This window comes from Lissotriton helveticus, chromosome 1_1, assembly GCF_964261635.1.
Source record: "Lissotriton helveticus chromosome 1_1, aLisHel1.1, whole genome shotgun sequence".
Lineage (NCBI taxonomy): Eukaryota > Metazoa > Chordata > Amphibia > Caudata > Salamandridae > Lissotriton > Lissotriton helveticus.
This window is the reverse complement of record NC_136057.1, coordinates 679,605,220-679,623,466: the sequence shown is the minus strand read 5'-3', so window position 1 is coordinate 679,623,466 and position 18,247 is coordinate 679,605,220. Positions and strand designations below refer to the sequence as shown.

General features: G+C 44.5%; 1 protein-coding gene across 3 annotated transcripts in view; it reads right to left on the bottom strand.

The window, feature by feature from the left end:
• Positions 1-1,946: 1,946 nt before the first annotated feature.
• FAM107B (family with sequence similarity 107 member B) overlaps positions 1,947-18,247 on the bottom strand; it is a 259,298-nt gene continuing 242,997 nt past the window's right edge. For all 3 annotated transcript variants that reach the window (XM_078674202.1, XM_078674203.1, XM_078674201.1), the window contains one exon: positions 1,947-4,839. In XM_078674202.1, coding sequence (XP_078530328.1) covers positions 4,723-4,839 — 117 coding nt within the window. In that variant the 3' untranslated portion in view covers positions 1,947-4,722. The remainder of the gene's footprint in view (positions 4,840-18,247) is intronic.

Here is an 18,247-nt window from a genome sequence, read left to right as displayed (position 1 = left end):
CTGGGGGACAGGCCAATTGCTTTGCCAAGTAAGTCGGTTGTGGTCAGCCCACATCTGATGATGAACTTTGCTGCATCTCGCCTGTCAGCAATTGCTTGATTGAGTATGGCTTGTGCCTCATCTGAGATCATGGGAAGCACCTGCGCAACCAAGTTTCACACAGTGTTGGTGTATCAGCCCAAAAGGCACACAGTGTTCACTGACGCCACTGCTAGGCTGGCAGAAGAGAACATCCTCTTGCCAAAGGTATCCAGCCTTTTGGATTCCCTAGCCGGTGGCATGGTAGGAAATGTGGCGGGATTGATTGTGGATGTGGAGGTTTGGACTACCAAGCTCTTTGAGGTGATGAATTTGGTAAGGAAACTAGGGTCCCCATGAGTAGGTTTGGACCAGGCCCCAAGTAGGACATCAGTGAGGCTTTGTTCAATAGGAGAAGAGGTTAGAAAGGGGGAACTTCCAGCTAAAGCACCTCCGTCAAGATATTTGTCTTGACTGCCACCAAGGGGAACTGAAGGTCCAGGATCTCAGCCGCTCTCCACACCACCATTGCGAAGGATGCTCCCTCCTTAGTAGCCACGGTGGGAGGGGGGACTAAGCAGTGTCCGGTGAGGTGTCTAACCCACTGGCAGTTCCTCATACCAGTTGCCCGTTGGTTCATCATGGTGATGTCGGAATGCATATGGGTCCTCAGACCCCTCCCAATCGTCACCCTCTACAAGCCTAGCAAAAGAAAAAGCCACTGGTTCTGACCTGGAGGGCATAGTACCGCCGGCCCCTGATTGATATCAGGCAACACCAATTCAGCTGTCAGGAACGAGCATGGGGTTGGCCGCTGCAGGGTTTGGGTGGTACCGGGTGCAAGGGCACTGGAGCGGGCTCCATGGAATGTTGCGGCCTCCTGGGTCGAGTCACTCCATATTAAACACTGAATCCACATGGTCCGTCTGGCGCAGAGGGCGAGCCTGCCAGCAGGAATCCAGAAGGTGCCCTTCCCGAACTTGTGGGGCCCGAAGGAACTCCAGCGGGGCCAGGCTGCTCAAATATGAGGTGCATGGCCTCATAGAACTCCTCAAGTTGGACAGGAGGTTGCTCCGGCTCTGGGAAACTATGGAAGACATGGTGCGGACCCAGGTGCATGCTCTGCAGAGGAGCAAGGACTCGAGCGGTGCTGTTGTTCCTGTGCCAGTCCCAGTCCTTGCACGGGTATGACTTCTTGCATTTGTGGGGTTTTCCAAATGATTTCAACTGGGATGACGATTGTCAGGGAGCGGTCCCGGGACCTACCAAGCAATTGAGAGCATGAGGTGGGGTCATATGGCAGTGGGTAGCTTCAGTGAACATACACTCAGCACCATCAGGTTCATGGCGTGGCAGTCCTCGCAGGTCTTGGGAGTCATGGTCCCACTCCAAGCACCACAAACAAACCAAGTGAAGGCCTGCCATAGACATCTGCCAGTGATAGGCACCATAGGGTTTAAACCCGTTGGTTTTTTGGGTGACATCCCTCACACACCAGTAAAAAGTATTTCTCAAATAGTCTTTAATAAAAAGTCAAAAAAGCTCAGTCAAAGAGTGTCTGGGGGTCTGCATTGACTAGCGTGGAAAGAAAAAAACTAATGTAGGCAGTATATAGGCACCGCACATGCCACTTCCGGAGCAGACGACACGGAGCCAAACTATGCAACCTACTGAATGTTTTGATCCAGTCTGACGCTTAGGGATGATTCTATGGTAAGGAATCTGTAGCTAGAGGTGTCTATAGATACAACTCTTCATAAATATCGAGGTCAATTTTATTTATTGGTTTAGATTAATTGAACTTTGAAAATGAGATTGAAAAGATTAATGAAAAAGCACATGGAAAGATTTGGCAGGGGTGGAAAGAAATAATGTGTCAGCATCAAATATTAATATGTAATCTGGAACACAGTAAACAAACACCTTAAGACAAGCATGTGGGAGATTTATTAAATGTAACTTTGGTTCCAAGTATTCTACCCTCATTGTTATAATACTTTCAGTTAAAAACATTTATACAAGAGAAGATACAAAACATATTAAATTATGAAAACAAAACAATTAAGACTCCCTTTATATAAACATTATCAAACATGTACTAGTAAGGCCTTTTGTAACATTATGATAGTCCACTGGTGTCTTTTCTAACTATTCCTTCACCTAATTTGAACTAATGCAAAATGAACACACATATGAAACAAAACCGATGAAAATAATCTTGCTGCAGTCCAAATATGCAAGTAGAGTAAGATTACAAGTCAACTGCTAAAATCAAGTTTCAGCACCTTGCCAAAACTTAACAGTTTAAAGCAAGGTACAAATGAACGTAACCACACAATCACAGAGTCTATAATTCGGCTACTTGTACACAGTGAATAGTTAAGGCAAGTATTTTGGAACTCTGTGTTTGGGAAATAAAAGTAAACCTGAAAATGGATACTAAAGCTCCAACTGAGGCAGAGTGTGACTTAATTATTTGTTCATTTCAGAAATAGGTTTGTTTATTTCAGAAATAGGGTTGTCACACAGAGTACAGTATTAACAGAAAACAAAAGACAACTCTTCATGTGAAAATATCCATTTAGGACATTGGAAATGTTTGCTATTGAGACATCAACACAGGTCACAGTTGGAAAACTGAAGGGCCCACACTAAGGACCACCTCAATTGTCAGAAGAATTCATAACACACAGATGAACTCAATGGTCATCTTTTTAATGTCTTTGTATACAGACTGCCTTCTGGCCTGGTGCTCCTATGTGCTGAAAAAAGTGTGGTGTTAACTGGAAATGTTCTCAAGGCAGTGTAATCCAAAATGGACAATATGCATGTTTACAAAACTAACCTAAACAAAAAAAAGGGCCTTGTGTCCTTTCTAATAAGCCTAGATGACTTTATTTTGTATGCAAGTTCACAGAACTAAGGGCAGAAAAAAAAATTAGAATCGCATCTAAATTCACTTTGCAAACACACACCACTAGACCAAACTGTATGCCTTTTTGCACGAAAACATTGAAGCTCTAGAAAGAAGAGTGTTTTTCTTTTACCTACTTGATGTGTGGTTCCCAAATATGAATAAGATATTAAGCCTCTGCTGTTAATGTAATTTAACTACCAACTATAAACATGGCTTCATTATGGCACTTAGAAAAAAAAGGTTAGCAATCGTTGCATGTCTTCTGTATTTCACCTATGCAACCATGCATGATCTACAGCATCTTTGCCTATTAAAAAAATTCAAGTCTGCAGGGATAAATACATATATTAATACATCAGGCACTGTACTCCGTGATTATAATAGTACGATCCTTAATATCCAGCCAAAGTGATACTTTGAAGTACAGTGCCACGTTTTAACACAACCTGATGATGAATGAGTGCATGAAGTGTGCAGTTTGTTACATTACACTGTCGATTGCCCAATACCCTATGTATAACCCCAAAAATGTCATCATTTAAAGTACTGGTCCAAATGTAAATGAAGTACAGTGTTGTAAAAATAAGATTCTTGCGAATACTCCAAGAAATGGAAACGCAAAAGTATATGGAATGTGGATAACTGTAATCAAATCGAAACTGAGGTATGTACTAAGTAGAGGAAAACAATTGGGAATACAACATATTGTTTGGAGGCAATCATCTGTATGTTGGAGGTGACTGGAGGAACAAAACAACAGCCAAGTAATTGTCTCTCTGCTTTAGATTCATTACATTAAAAAAAGTTGAAAAGTATGTGCCAAGGAATAGACTCTCAGTGCAAATTGGTATTATGGTCTACAGAATTTGCAGATTTTTCTCTGAATACAAAACACTAGAAATGTGCCTTTGCCACCAGTGCACATCAAAATGTTTAAAAACAAATCTCAACACAAAAGGAAAAAAAACTATTTAAAACATGTCAATTTGCACTGCTTTACTGGAGAATTTGTATTTAAGTTAAAGAAACCTTGATCTCCTTTCAATGCTAGTGCTGATCAGCAAGTTTCTGACTACATCCTTTATGTGAATGTAAACCTCAGAAAAGCCTGGATGCCTTAGGGTTTAAATTACAGGCACCAATATTTGGAGAAAGGCCTTTTCAATGACTAGTGGGCCCTTATTGGTAGCACTTGCGAGCCAGTGCAGTTGTAATTTATCAAATGAATAATAGATAAAAAGAAAAAAAACTTCTTAGCATAACTCTATCATTATTGCCAATGAGAAACCTATACAAGGACTTAAAGAACACATGCTCTTAATATAAAATGAAATATTAAGAATTTTCCTAGATGAAAATCTTAATACATGAAACAGAAAAAATGCACAGTGACGTTCCTAAAATCATTAACAAAAACATTGGTGTTTGCACTCAACTGGGTTGAAAGAGAGGCACATTGGCAAACACCAAACATCTCCTGTTTGCTCTGCTGTTGCATCTGTCAGAGGTTTAAGTAGGCCATTATCTCTGACTGACCCTGCAATGTTCATCATCGCACATTACATAGTCCATCCTCTTGGGTCTTAAATTTGGCTGATTTGTTCATGTACACTGCAATCAGTCAATAGCGATTCCAGAAAAGTGAGGACCTTCTGATAAACCCTTTTTAGGATGCTTCTTCGCCATACGTCCATTTACTCATATCTTTATATAAATGGTCATGCAGATCTCCAGAAACATTTCTGCTTTCAAAGCTGGAATCATGGCAGTCAATTCATGCAGTAGCTTTAGGAGTCATATATTTCAGCTATTTCTTGATTTGTTCTCCTCAAGTTTCCTTTGATCTTGACAAATTCAGGAGCATTTTCCTGCTGTTCTTCCGTCCTATGTTTTTCAGATTCCAGCTGAAATGACATGCAAAATGAAGAGATTATCCAGGGTAAAACATATTACCAATATTTACAGTAGCAAACATTACGTTTTTTTATGATAAATATGCAAAACACATTTCCTACACTAATCATTCTCTCAAAGATGCTCGCCCCCTTCCTCCCTGAATAGAGCTAGATTTGCACTCTGGTGCACCACTGGAGTATCACTTTAAGAGATAGCTGTTCCACAGAAATCTGGGCATGCAATAATGCCCCATATTCTAGATTCAAACAAGTTAGCCAACAATTACTCCAACTATCCATTACCATTGAATATCATTGGAAGACACAGCATCAGTTTTAGACTTTCACAAATATCTGTTCCTCTTTAAAGTGCAGCAATACTATTTTAGTACTGAAAAGGCAAAAGGAAGTACCTCACTGACAAAATGGCATGACATCTTTGAGGCTGGTGTTATTAATCAACTTTCTCTTCACTGTTTACTAATCCCATCCATAACTTTCAGTTCTTTCTGTCACAACACCCATCTAACAGTTTCTTTTTGGACTATATATAATTATATATTGCGCGGTCAGGAATGGCTTTCCTAACAAAGTACTAGAAGAATTTTGGCATCAGACCCTTCACGGACCCCCACTTCCCCCAACTCACTTACTTTATCTCAGAACAACATAAATCTCGTTCCCAATTCCTAAATTCATGGGAAATTAGTATGTTTATGGAGAAAATATATCCCTGTAACCTGACCATCTATTATTACTTCCGCCCCATCCAAATGTCATGTTACATACAGCCCCAGGATTTACATGATTCCTCCACTTCAAATACTCAGGACTCGTACCTTGATCAAACTTTTGAACTTTCCTGTTAATTATAACTCTTCAGGATTACTATTCCATAATGAACCTCTGCAACAATTAAGGGCGTCACACCTTAACTATACAGTCTTAAACTAAATAAATGGCCCTTAGGATGCAAAATAAATGATGGCCAGGTACATTTTACACATTAATTTATAAACCTGATACCGTAAAGGAAGTATCACCAGGACATACATATATAAATCCGGAAAGATTCCATGGATAACCATTATCAGATAATATTATCCTTAAGACTTAACATAGGAATACAAAATATACGGCCAATTTAATAATCTTTTAGATTTGTGCATCTTTAATTTGGCACAACTATACTGGTATGAGCTATCACAACACTCCTATATGACTATCAAAGTAATTCTCCCATCTAATCAGGCCAGTCTTCTTCATATAAACAGCTGACGAACTACTTTCATAATAAAACCAGACCTCTATACGGATAAAAGCCCTTTCCGCAAGTAACTGATGATGGACCAGGACTACTAGCACTAACGCTACAATCAACACTGCGACCGGGGGGCAGAGCTAGCTCGCGACCGAGATGGCAACTTGAGCCCGGAGATCCGCCGCGATCTACAATTATTCAACAATAATCCTGCAGCGTTCACGTTCCTTTTTTTGCCCACAGCTACGCTATTGCTGCCGAAAGGAGAGCGGGTACTGCCGACCTGCTTTGATCGTGCATTAGACGCTTGCCGCTGCAATCTTACCGTGGTACTGCGGTGAGGCTGGTGGGCTGCTAATCCCCAGACTGGCATACGTGCGGTGTGCGCCCTGCGACCCTCTACGTGCGGCAGACCCCCGAGCCTTGTGGTGCTCACTACGGAAGGCCGTTGCACCCAGGGGCGTGGCGTCCCGCTCTTCACCCTCACTGAGGTACATCGTGAGGCCGACGGTGAAGGCTCGGTGGGGAGTCGAGGAGCGGCGGAGCAGTATCGTCAAGTCAATGGAAAAGTCCCTGCAGAGTGGCATCACCGCATTGGGCACAACCAGGGATGCCCTCACATATAGAATAGACAGAATGGCTGACCGACTCGACAAGCAGGCGGAAAGGCTTGATGTGTCGGAAAGGCGGCTCACTGAGGGTGAAGAAGCGCACACTACCTTAGACGCTGATCACAAACAGCTTGGAAAGGTTCTACGCGTCTTACAGGTCAAGGAGGACTTAGAGGCGCGTTCACGACGATGCAACTTACGCATCACTGGCCTGCCGGAAACCACTCCCACGGGAAACATGGAGAAGCTCGTGGATCAGCTATTGGTGACACTGCTGGGAGAGGAGGTCTTCTCTGCGATGTTTGTGGTGGAGAGGGCGCACCGCTCCCTGGGACCCAACCCTCCGGTGGGAGCCCCTCCATGGCCAATCATCGCGAAACTGCTCAACTATCGTGACCGGGACGCAGTGCTTCGAGTGGCCAGGGAAAAGAAAATCTTGAGATACGAGTGCTCTGAACTGTCGCTGTACCCGGACTTCACCACACAAGTTCAGGAAGCCCGCAGGCATTTTGTGCCGCTGAAGAGGCAGCTTCAAGACCTAGGGATTGACTATGCCATGCTGTACCCAGCGAAGATTAGGGTTAATAGGCAAGGTCGGTCTAATATCTTCACTGACCCCCAAGGCTCTGCAACAGGCGATTAAATACTGGTCTAAGGAACAACGCAAGAGCCCGGAAAGACCGCTGCTGGGTGAAGCAGCCGGTGGCGCGCTTGACGAACAGGACTAAAGCCGATAGTCGAAGGCTACAAAGGGCGTAAGATGACTGTGAAAGAGGGTGGGGGAGGGGGATGTGGCTCTGGATACTGTTTGGTTGCCTGTAGTGGACATTGCGAAACTGGTAGACCTGAGGGGGATTGCAGGTTTAATGCAACAGGAACCTGGGCACAGTGTTAATTTTGCTACGTTGGACGCAAGTTTGGTCTTTGTATTACATGTGGTGTCACTGCGGTATAGGAATCGGTAGACCGAGCGTCTAATAACCAGAGTGGGTAATTGATAGCGAGATCAGAAGCCTGGAGAAGGAATAAAACCCACAGGCGGAGTATGTTTTATGGTGAATACTGTAAACTGTTGCTGAAGACACGCGCGCGGCTGGGCTGGATAGAGTGAATGCTGTTGAGCAATGGAGGCTGGCACAAGGAGCTACCTCCGCCCACGCGTGCCTCGCACTGCTGTTGTAAATTGGGGAAGTTCTTGGTAGGGAGGTGTGGGGGGTGCTTTTTGGATCTGCATGCGGCTAAGTTGGGGGAGGTCTGCTGTGGGAGGTGGGTGGGGAAGAGGGGGATACTAGCTTTGTGTAAGGGATGTCAGGGGGTTGTTTTCTGTTTTTGCCTATGCTACACTACACAAGAGAATTCACTGCCATTGATTTCACGATGAAGACAGACCACAGTGATGGCGTCACATTGCACACGATTCTGGTTGCTCGATAGATTGTATGCGGGTTGTGTCCTGGAATGTCAGGTGACTTAACGATCACCGTAAGCTCCGAAAAGTGCTTAGTTACCTGAATAGACACCACGTGGATATTGTGCTGCTGCAGGAGACACACCTGCCGCAACTGAGCCCTATGGGCTCAATGTTGGGTAACATCAATTCGGCGGGGTTCCCCTTGTACGCTAGAGGGGTACTGACCTGGATTAATCCCAGAATGCCACTCACTATCATGCAGTTGCATGTGGATGTTGATGGCCGATATGTCATATCTAGTTGCCAGGTCCGGGGCTTTGACTTGATCATAGTTAATGTGTATGGCCCTAACTACGATTGTCCTGAGTTTTTCGCGACGTTAGCTACTGTTACCAAACCATATAGGAATGCACGGCTTCTGTGGGGTGCTGACTTCAATTTGGTATGTAATCCAGATTTAGACAGATCGGCGGGCCCTTCTAGAAAGCTGGTGGCGGCTACGAGAATGTTGGACAGTGTTATGGTTAGTATGGACCTGCGCGATGTGTGGCGGGCTCGTAACAACGATAAGGGTGGCTTCACACATTACTCAGCGTTTCACAATATACACACGCGTATAAATTATTGGCTGGCCTCTTCTTCGCAGCTTGACCAGGTATGCCACTGCGTGGTATTGCCTTGCACTCTCTGACCACTCTCCGCTCCTGATAGTGCTTGCCACGCCAAAAAAAACATTGCCACCGTTTATGTGGCGTTTTCCCCCCTTCTCTCTGTTGGACCCGCTGTTCAAGGAGGAACTTGCAGAGGCCATAGAAATGTTTTTTGCTACCAATATTGGTTCAGTGGATAAGTTTCAGACAGTTTGGGAAACAAGTATACATTAGAGGCATTGCAATGGCCAAACACTCTGGTGTGCTCAAGGCCATACGGAAAAGGTTATTGGATATAGAACTAAAACTGAAAGACCTGGAGCAGCAACAGGTTTCTGGGGGAGGGGGGTTGTGGACCTGGAAGCGGAGATCAAAACGCTGATAGAGGATTATCTCGACGCTGCTGACAGCGAAGTGAAGCATATGGGCAAATACGCAATGGCCAGATCCTATGGTGAAGGTGACAGGCCGGGATCGGTATTGGCTCGAGTGATGAAGGCAAGGCGAGATATGATGCAGATATCGCGGATTAGATCAATAACTGGGGCGCTTCTGACAGAGGAGGCGGAAATTGCGTATCGCTTTAAACCATTCTACTCGGACCTGTACACTTCCGGTTTAGATGGGGTGGAGGAGCAAATATTGGATTATCTTGAGCACATTAGGTTACCATCTCTTCCAGACACGCACAGGGAACTTCTAATGCACCCTATTGAGAAGGACGAGCTCTCAGATGCCCTGGCGGGTATGAGAACTGCTAGCGGCCCAGGGACGGATGACATAACGGTTGCCTTCTATAAAACTTTTATAGATCTGCTGCTCCCGCATTTAGCCACCTTATTTGAGGATATGTGTGTTACTGGCACAATGCCTTGGACAATGAGGGAGGCTCTTTTGGTTGCCATTCCCAAACCGGGGAAGCCCCCTGAGGAATGCAGCTCATACCGCCTCCTCTCCCTGTTTAATGTGGATACCAAGATATTCTCTAAAATATTAGCCAATAGACTTGCCCTTATGACGAATATCCTGGTGGCCCCGGAGCAGGCTGGATTCATACCGAACAGGAACCTTGCATATAACATTCGCTCTGTGTTCGGTACAATGCAGCATGTGAGACAGGAAAATAAGGTGATTGCGGTTTTCCTAGATATGGAAAAAGCCTCTGATTCGGTGGAATGGGCACTTGTGAGGCAGGTACTGACAAGAATGGGACTGGGGACGGTCTTCCAACAGCTGTTAAGAATTTTATATTACAGGCCTACGGCGCGTGTCCGCTTGGGGAACATGATCACTGACCCATTCCTCATAACAATGGGGACCAGGCAAGATTGCCCATTGTCATCGCTACTTTTTGCCCTAGTGGCGGAGCCATTGGCATGTGCGTTAAGGGAGTATCATGGCAACGAGGGGATTGGATTTCCGACGTACAGGATAGTGGTGTCGACCTATGCGGATGATGTGTGTCCACTACTCCAGAACTCTGCAAACTTTAAGTGAAAACCCCTGAATCTTCCTCAAACTCCAAGGCATTTGAAAATTGGCTCTATAACAATTACTGCAGGGATCTGATAAGTAACCTGACATATGATACTAATTTAATGCGCAATGCCATCATCACAGATCTTGCTGTAAGAGACTGTGGTAAAGGGGACTGTTGCTCTACATAGTCACCAACCTTGAATCTGGTAAGTAAAGGTCCACATTGCATTCGTATCTACTTCAATTTATTATTTAAGCTTGCAGTTGGGTTTGTCTTTATTTTTACATTTACTGTGGACCCTATCTAGAAAAGCTGTTTGACTGTCCTGCTGGTGTCCTTCTGACACTGTAGTAAAGAAATGCCCACCACTATCCAGATCTGGTGATATATTACATTTGCAATGAATAACAAAAGTCGGTGCATTTTGTGCCTGTGTGCAGGGGGCCATCATAAAATTGCCTTCCTGCTATCTAGCAAATATGGCAATCTTGAATTGTGTTGACTTTACAGAAGTGTGTAGTGAGCTTAACCCTAGTACAAGCAAGACTCATAGTTCCTTTTTTTTCCATTTAAGAAAATAAGTGAAATATGACATTTGTGGATTTTCTTCAAATTATGCAGCTTCTGTTAGCCAATTGCTGGTTTGGGACTGTCCCATCTACAACAATAAAAAAAGACAACCTCCATATGTATTAAGCTGTGATTTGTAGCACCCACGTAGTAGGAAAGTAAAGTAAAGTAAAGTCCACATTTGTAAAGCGCACAATCACCCATAAGGGTCTCTAGGCGCTGGGGGCCGTCGGGAAGATTAAGCGAGCTATTGCCCAGAGTCACATGGTGCTGGGCTAACCTGCCGCCGGAGCCGGGGATCGAACCATGGTCCCCAGATTCCAGCGTCAGTCGCCCTGGCCGCGGCGCCACACCTCTCAGTTGGAGAATGGCCTCTGCCCTTAAAGACTTCAAAAAAAATCAGAGGGGCTTAATCAATATTTATGTAGTGGATTTATGCTAAAGTGACAGGGTTATGTGACCATTTAAAATTCCGTAGTTTGATTTGTTGAAAATGCAATTTTTCTCTCATCGTGGTGCAATTGCATTTTAAATGTTTTCTTAGTCCTATGAATAAAATGACTATACAAACCCTTGAATTTGGGGGTCAGCTTTTTGGGCCCCATTTCTTACTGATTGTTGCACAACTGAGACTTTGAGCCAGATTTAGAATTTAAGGAATACATTACTCTGTCCCAAACGTGAAAAATATCCTGTCTGCCGTATTATAAGTGCATTGGATACAAAGCACTTGTAATACGATGGACGGGATATCCGTCATGTTTGAAGTATTCTGCCCATCAAACTCTAAATCAGGTCCTTAGTCGATTTTGCTTAAGCTTTTTATCCTGCATTGTATATATTACTGAGTGCCTTCATGGCAATGAATTTAAGCATTTAAATGAAATTTGCTGCATCTACACTTTACTATTTCTGTACTGTATCTTTTTAAAAAAAAATTGTAATAAACCTTCATGGTTTTTCTAAATTTTGTTCTAGAACTCACTTTTTCAGTCCTTTCTTTATTTGATTGTATTTTGAAATACTGTTGAATCTTGTCTCTGGGACACATTGCCTCGTGATTCAAGTTAACACCTTCCCCAATCCACCCAACTCCTAGGCGTGCCATTGAGCTGTAACATTTTAGGGGACGAGCATGACCACAAAGGGTACGGGTATCCCAGAGTCTGGTACGATAAGATTCCTAAACCTGCAGCTCGCATTCTTGCCAGCAACCTTCCAGCATTGTTGATGAAACTGTGATAAAGAAATGATGCAGGGCGCGAGCACAGGTGCGCAAGATGGCAAGCCATGCTTGCTCTAAATTAGTGCATTTTTACCTTCTTTATCGGGACGAGCTGACCCTGCACCAGCTTCTTAGAGCATATCCCGCAAGATCGCCAGGTTGCATGAGGTGCGGCAGAACGGCTGTGGACTTCTGCCACGTGGTGTGGAATTGTGCACAGCTTCGGTCGTACTGGGGTGAGGTACGTGGCAATATGTGTAGCGTGACGAGGGTGGCTAGTACAGAGATTTCAATACGTCATTGTCTTTTGGGTTAGCTGCCCTCCCCACTCCCCGGAAGGGACAAAAAATGTGTTATGAATGTCTCCATCTTGGCCTATTATTAGCACACCACCGCACAGCTATTCATTGGGCTAGTCTCATACCCGACGCTCCTTGTGTGGAAAGCAGACCTGAGGGAGTGGACGGTAGCCGAGGAATGTAGTCTTAGAAAGGTGCTAATGGATGAATACGCAATGAGGTATATTTAGATGATGACAGAGAGACGCAGGATAGGAGAAGTGAGGACAGTGACGCGGATGTAACCAGCGAGAGTGAGATGAAGGGAGTAATCGGGCTTGCACAGGTCACCTGATAGGCCACAAGGGCCAGGTCGTCAGTGCCCACCTTACTTGGCTGTGAGGGTGTAATTGGGTACGGATTCTGGCCCCCTTGTTCGACGCACGAGCAAATCTACCAGGTACTACAATATAAGAGTGAGGAGGGAGGTTTGTGATTTCAACTGTCTCCGGATGCTAAATCTATGTTGGACTCCCTCTCCTGAATGGGACCTGCTTCCCCCAACACACCACTAGATAACATTGTCAATATGTGAAAACACTGCTATGTTGTCTTTTTTATTCCTTATATGAAAAACTGAATTAAACAAATTTTGGAGATAAAAAGAAATGTGATAAAGATCTAACCACTCTTCATACCTTGGAATGGTTTCATACTAAAGGTCTCAATTAGAGTTGAACATTAACCATACATTTGCTAAAAACCATTGGATACCTTATCTGCAAAACATTATTTACGGGGGGTCAAACTGCTAAGTTTAAAACTCTAGAGCCTCTGCCAGCTCTGTGGCAAGAATATATGACGTTACCACGCAAACAATTACAACGCATGCCTTTACAACTCGGTTTTTACATAACTACCATTACAACGCATGATTTTACAACCCATACCATTACAATGCATACCATTACAATGCATAATACTTTTGGGGCAACAGTGGGTAAGTGTTGGATAGTGTAGGGGTACAAATTACTATTCCCACTCCAGTGAGTGCAACAGTAGGGTAAGGGTTGGATAGTGTTGGGTAAAAATTACTATTCCCTCTCCAGTGAGTGCAACAGTAGGGTAAGTGTTGGATAGTGTAGGGGTAAAAATACTATCCTCATGTACCTCAAAACCCATACCCACCCTAAAACGAAAAAAATCCCCATTACTTACCTTATAATGTGTTGTAATGGCATGCGTTGTAATAGCATGCGGTTTAGTGACATGCATTGTAGTGACATGCATTGTAATGGTCTTGCGTTGTAATGGCATGCGCTGTAAAGGCAGTTGTGTTGTAACAGCTGTGTTGTAAAGGTAGTGCGTTGCAATGACTGAGTTGTAATGGTTGTTTTCCCTGTGGGAAACACCTGCAGGGTAACCTGATGGTCAGGCCATGGCACTGTATAGCCACAAGGCATTGGAAGGCATTACAGAAAAATGTAAGCTTTTCTTATTTTAGTTTTGTGGTCTGCGAGGAGAGGGTTGGAAGAAAGAAGCAACAGTTAGTGTGTGGGGTGTTAATAAAAAAGACTTTACAAAATCGGGTTGCAGGTAGAGGAAGCACCACAGAGCTCATAGGGAGAAGGGTGGATTTTAAATGGGAAAAACAGTACACAAGAGAGATAGTCAGCGAAGGAAGGATCAACATGGAAGACACAGGCATATATTGGGGGCAGTAAGCAGCACACAAATGAGTTTGAAAATACATTCACCCTCCTGGAGTGCTTTAAGAAAAAAGTAGTTCCCTAAATAAGAGCAGTGGAATGATACAAGTTAACCAATCAAAGGATGGTAAAGAAGATATGCTCCAAGAGAGGGACAAATACAAAAAGAGGAATAAGAAGCAAACAAATGAGTCACAAAAGTCAACCAATAACAATGCCATAAGTGTGGCAGGGTATGCTCAGACGTGAGTCACTTGCTCACTTTGCCACTGGATTCAAGCAAGCCGGGCTGAAGACGGCTGGAATGCCAGAAACCGGTCCTCGGTAGCTTGTTTCCAGTCCAGGGAAGACATGGCTTGGCAGTTCGGGTTGGACTGTTCCCATGAGGCACAGGGTCAGACTGATTTGCATATATTATTATTATTATTTTTGTATTAAATGAAATTTGTAGAGCGCGCTGACACCATGGGTTTCCTGGCGCTGTAAGACATCGAATTCCAGAACTGAGGTTAGGTGCAGGGTTAGCAGATTGGGGGAAAGAGAACGGTTTTTAGCAACTTCCTAAAATGAAGGAGGGAGCTGCTAGTTTTAATATTTAAGGGAAGGGAGTTCCAGAATTTCGGGGCCAAGAAGGCAAATCTTCGTCCACCGAATTTATTAGTTCTAATTTTGGGTGTGGTGAGTGATTTGAGATGGGTAGAGCGGAGGTTGCGATTTGGGCAGTAGGGAGTGATCAGGGAGGACAGGAAGGCAGGACAGGGGCAATTGAGGGCTTTGTATGTAAGACAGCCTAGCTTGAAGGCCGCCCTTTGTTCGATTGGGAGCCAATGAAGTTTGTGTATCATAGGTCTGGCAGATTGCCATTTTGGAGATTTAAAAATGATCCGGGCTGCCTGGTTTTGGGTCACCTGGAGGCGGTGGAGAAGAGTTTTGGGGAGTCCATGGTAGATGCTGTTGAAAAATCCAGACGGGAAAGCACAAGAGAGATGATGACCTGAGTCAAGGCAGGTATAGGAAGCAGATGGCTGACCTTCCGGATCTTTCGGAGCTGAAAGGAGCAGGATGAGATCACGGAGCTGATATGAGGTCGGAGAGAGAGATCGGCGTCAATTATTACGCCGAGGCTTTTTACAGAGGTGGAAGTGGCCGGCGGGGGTCCCAGTTCGTGAGGCCAGAACTGGGGGCCCCAAGAGGAGAGGCTAAAGCCTGGGAGAAGGAGCTCAGTTTTCCCGGGGTTAAGCTTCAATTGGTTGGAATTCATCCAATCCTGGATGTGAAGCATAGCAGAGTGAAAATATAGCCATGTCTGAACTGGGGTGGCAGAGTGGGCTAAAGAACGGTGATGGATTCAACCCAGATCTTTTGACTGGGTGTGAGTGTTTGATTGATTCAGATGCTCCGTCCATCACCACCCCCTTTTGTACCACCCCAACCAATAACAATGGGCAGGCTCTAAATGCACAAAACTTTTTTGTATGTCCCACAACAGGCGTTCGCCTACATATAGATACAATCTATTTGGTGGAGTGATAACAGGCGATACCTAAAAAAAAATGTCTTTGCTGTGGCATATGTGCCCATGTGCACAGCTAAAGGCGTGAAAGAGATTCTGAAAGGAAATGCTACTTACCAGTATGCATCTGTTCTTGGCATGTAGAGCTGCAGATTCTCACAATTAGCATTAGATTGCCATCTGGTGTTGGGCTCAGATGCTTGCAGGTTGTTGTTGTCTTGGAAGAAGTCTTGGTAGTCACGAGATAGGTGACTCCTCCCTTGGACAATAGTGAGCATGGGCATCAACTCCATCCTTAGATTTCTTTTCGCCATGATGGGAAAGGATGTAGTAGAAAGAAAAAAGATGTCCATGTGTGTATATCTAAGTAAGATAGAACTGGAACAGATACAGGTCCCGGGGAGGCGGGTGGGCGTGTGAGAATCATCTCCCCTTGCGGTGGTCACCTGTATCTGTTGCAGTAGTTTGAAAGAGAGTTTTGAGGACCGCTTGGCCTACAGCAGCTTGCTGCTTGGCTTGCACATCAACACAATAGTGTTTAGTGAAGGTGTGTGTTGTAGACCATGTTTCTGCCTTACAGATGTCTTCTAGGGGAATGATCCCTAAGAAAGCCATAGAGGCTCCTAGCTTGCGTGTGGAGCGCGCTCTAAGAGAAAGCTACAAACAATTGTTTTGTTTTGCGAAAGGATTTAGTTCTGTCAATGTAATAAAGAAGGGCTCTTTTTACATCTAGGGTGTGTAGAGTTCTTTTTGCTATAGAGTCTGGGTTTTGAAAAAAACACTGGCAACTCCACTGATTGATTAAGATGCAATAGAGTGATTACTTTCGGAAGGAATTTTGGATTTGTTCTGAGGACCACTTTGTTACGATGTAATTGTAAAAATGGTTCCTGTATAGTGAAAGCTTAAATCTCACTTACTCTTCTAAGAGATGTAATGGCAACTAGGAAAGCTGTTTTCCATGTGAGGAACTGTAGTTCGCATTTGTGTAAAGGTTCAAATGGGAGTCCCATGAGCCTGGTAAGAACAATATTTAGGTTCCACACTGGAGAGGATGGTAACCTAGAAGGAATGATTGTTTTTAGTCCTTCCATAAATGCTTTAATTGCAGGGACTCTAAATAGTGGCAAGTGTTGTCTGTTTTGTAAGTACGCAGCAAGTGCTGCAAGATGTAAACGTATAGATGAGTATGCCAGATTACATCTTTGTAAATGCAGTAGATAGCAAATGATATTCTGGATAGAAGCATCCAGTGGATCAATATGATTATTGGTGCAGTAAATGGCAAACCGTTTCCATTTTGCAGCATAACAAGCTCTAGTAGTAGGTCGTCTGGCTTCTTTAATGATGTTCATACAGCCTGGTGGCAGGTCAAGGCAACCAAACTCTTCAGGAGCCAGATCCCCAGATTCAGCTGACTTGGATCTGGATGTCTGATCTCTCCACGGTTCTGCGTTAACAGGGATGGGGACAGGCACAGTCTTTGGTGCGGAACTAGTGAGACTTCGAGCAGCGTTGTGAACCACAGTTGGCATGCCCATGTGGGAGCTACTAAGCTTAGTTTGAGAGACTGTTGACAGAGCTTGCGTACCACTAGTGGGATTAGTGGGAGTGACAGAGTGGGAGTGACAAAGTGACGGAAAAGCGTATGCAAATCTGCCGGACCAGTTCATCCATATCGCATTGCCCTTGGACAACGGGTGTGGAAACCTGGCGGCGAAGGTTGGGCATTTGGCATTGTCGTGTGTGGCGAACAGATGTATGTCTGGTTGGCCCCACTTGTGGAAAAATGGTAGAAGAACTTGTGGATGTAGTTCCCATTCGTGAATCTGTTGTGTCTGTCGACTTAACAGATCTGCAATCTGATTGTGAACTCCTGGAAGGTGTTCAGCTAGTAGATATATTTTTTGTGGAATGGCCCATCTCCAAATGTTCTGTGCAAGCTGGGACAGTTGCAGAGAATGTGTGCCTCCTTGTTTTTGTATATAGTACATGGCTGTCATGTTGTCTGTCCAGATCAAGACAGCTTTGTTCTGTACATGTACTTGGAAAGATTTTAGTGCTAGGAATATTGCTAGTAGCTCTAGGTGATTGATGTGGAGCACTCCTTGTTGAGGAGTCCATCTGCCCGGAGTTGTATGTCCGAGGAGATGGGCTCCCCATCCTGTGAGTGATGCGTCTGTTGTAAGTACTATCTGTGGAACAGGTTCGAGGAACGGCCGCCCTTAGGACAAGTTTTTGGTGTTCCACCACTGCAGAGAGCGATGTGTGCGGCTGTCTACCAACACCAGATTTGTAAGCTGTCCTTGAGCCTGATTCCACTGTTGTGCTAGATATTCCTGTAATGGACGCATTTGAAGTCTTGCATATGGTGATGCATCTGTTGTAAGTACTATCTGTGGAACAGGTTCGAGGAACGGCCGCCCTTAGGACAAGTTTTTGGTGTTCCACCACTGCAGAGAGCGATGTGTGCGGCTGTCCACCAACACCAGATCTGTAAGTTGTCCTTGAGCCTGATTCCACTGTTGTGCTAGACATTCCTGTAATGGACGCATTTGAAGTCTTGCATTTGGTACAATAAAAATGCAAGATGCCATCATGCCTATGAGTTGCATGAACACTCTGGCTGGGAGAGAGTGTTGGACTTGAAATTGTGTGACTAAGGCTTGAATGCTCTCTATCCTGGCTGGACTGGGATATGCTAGAGCT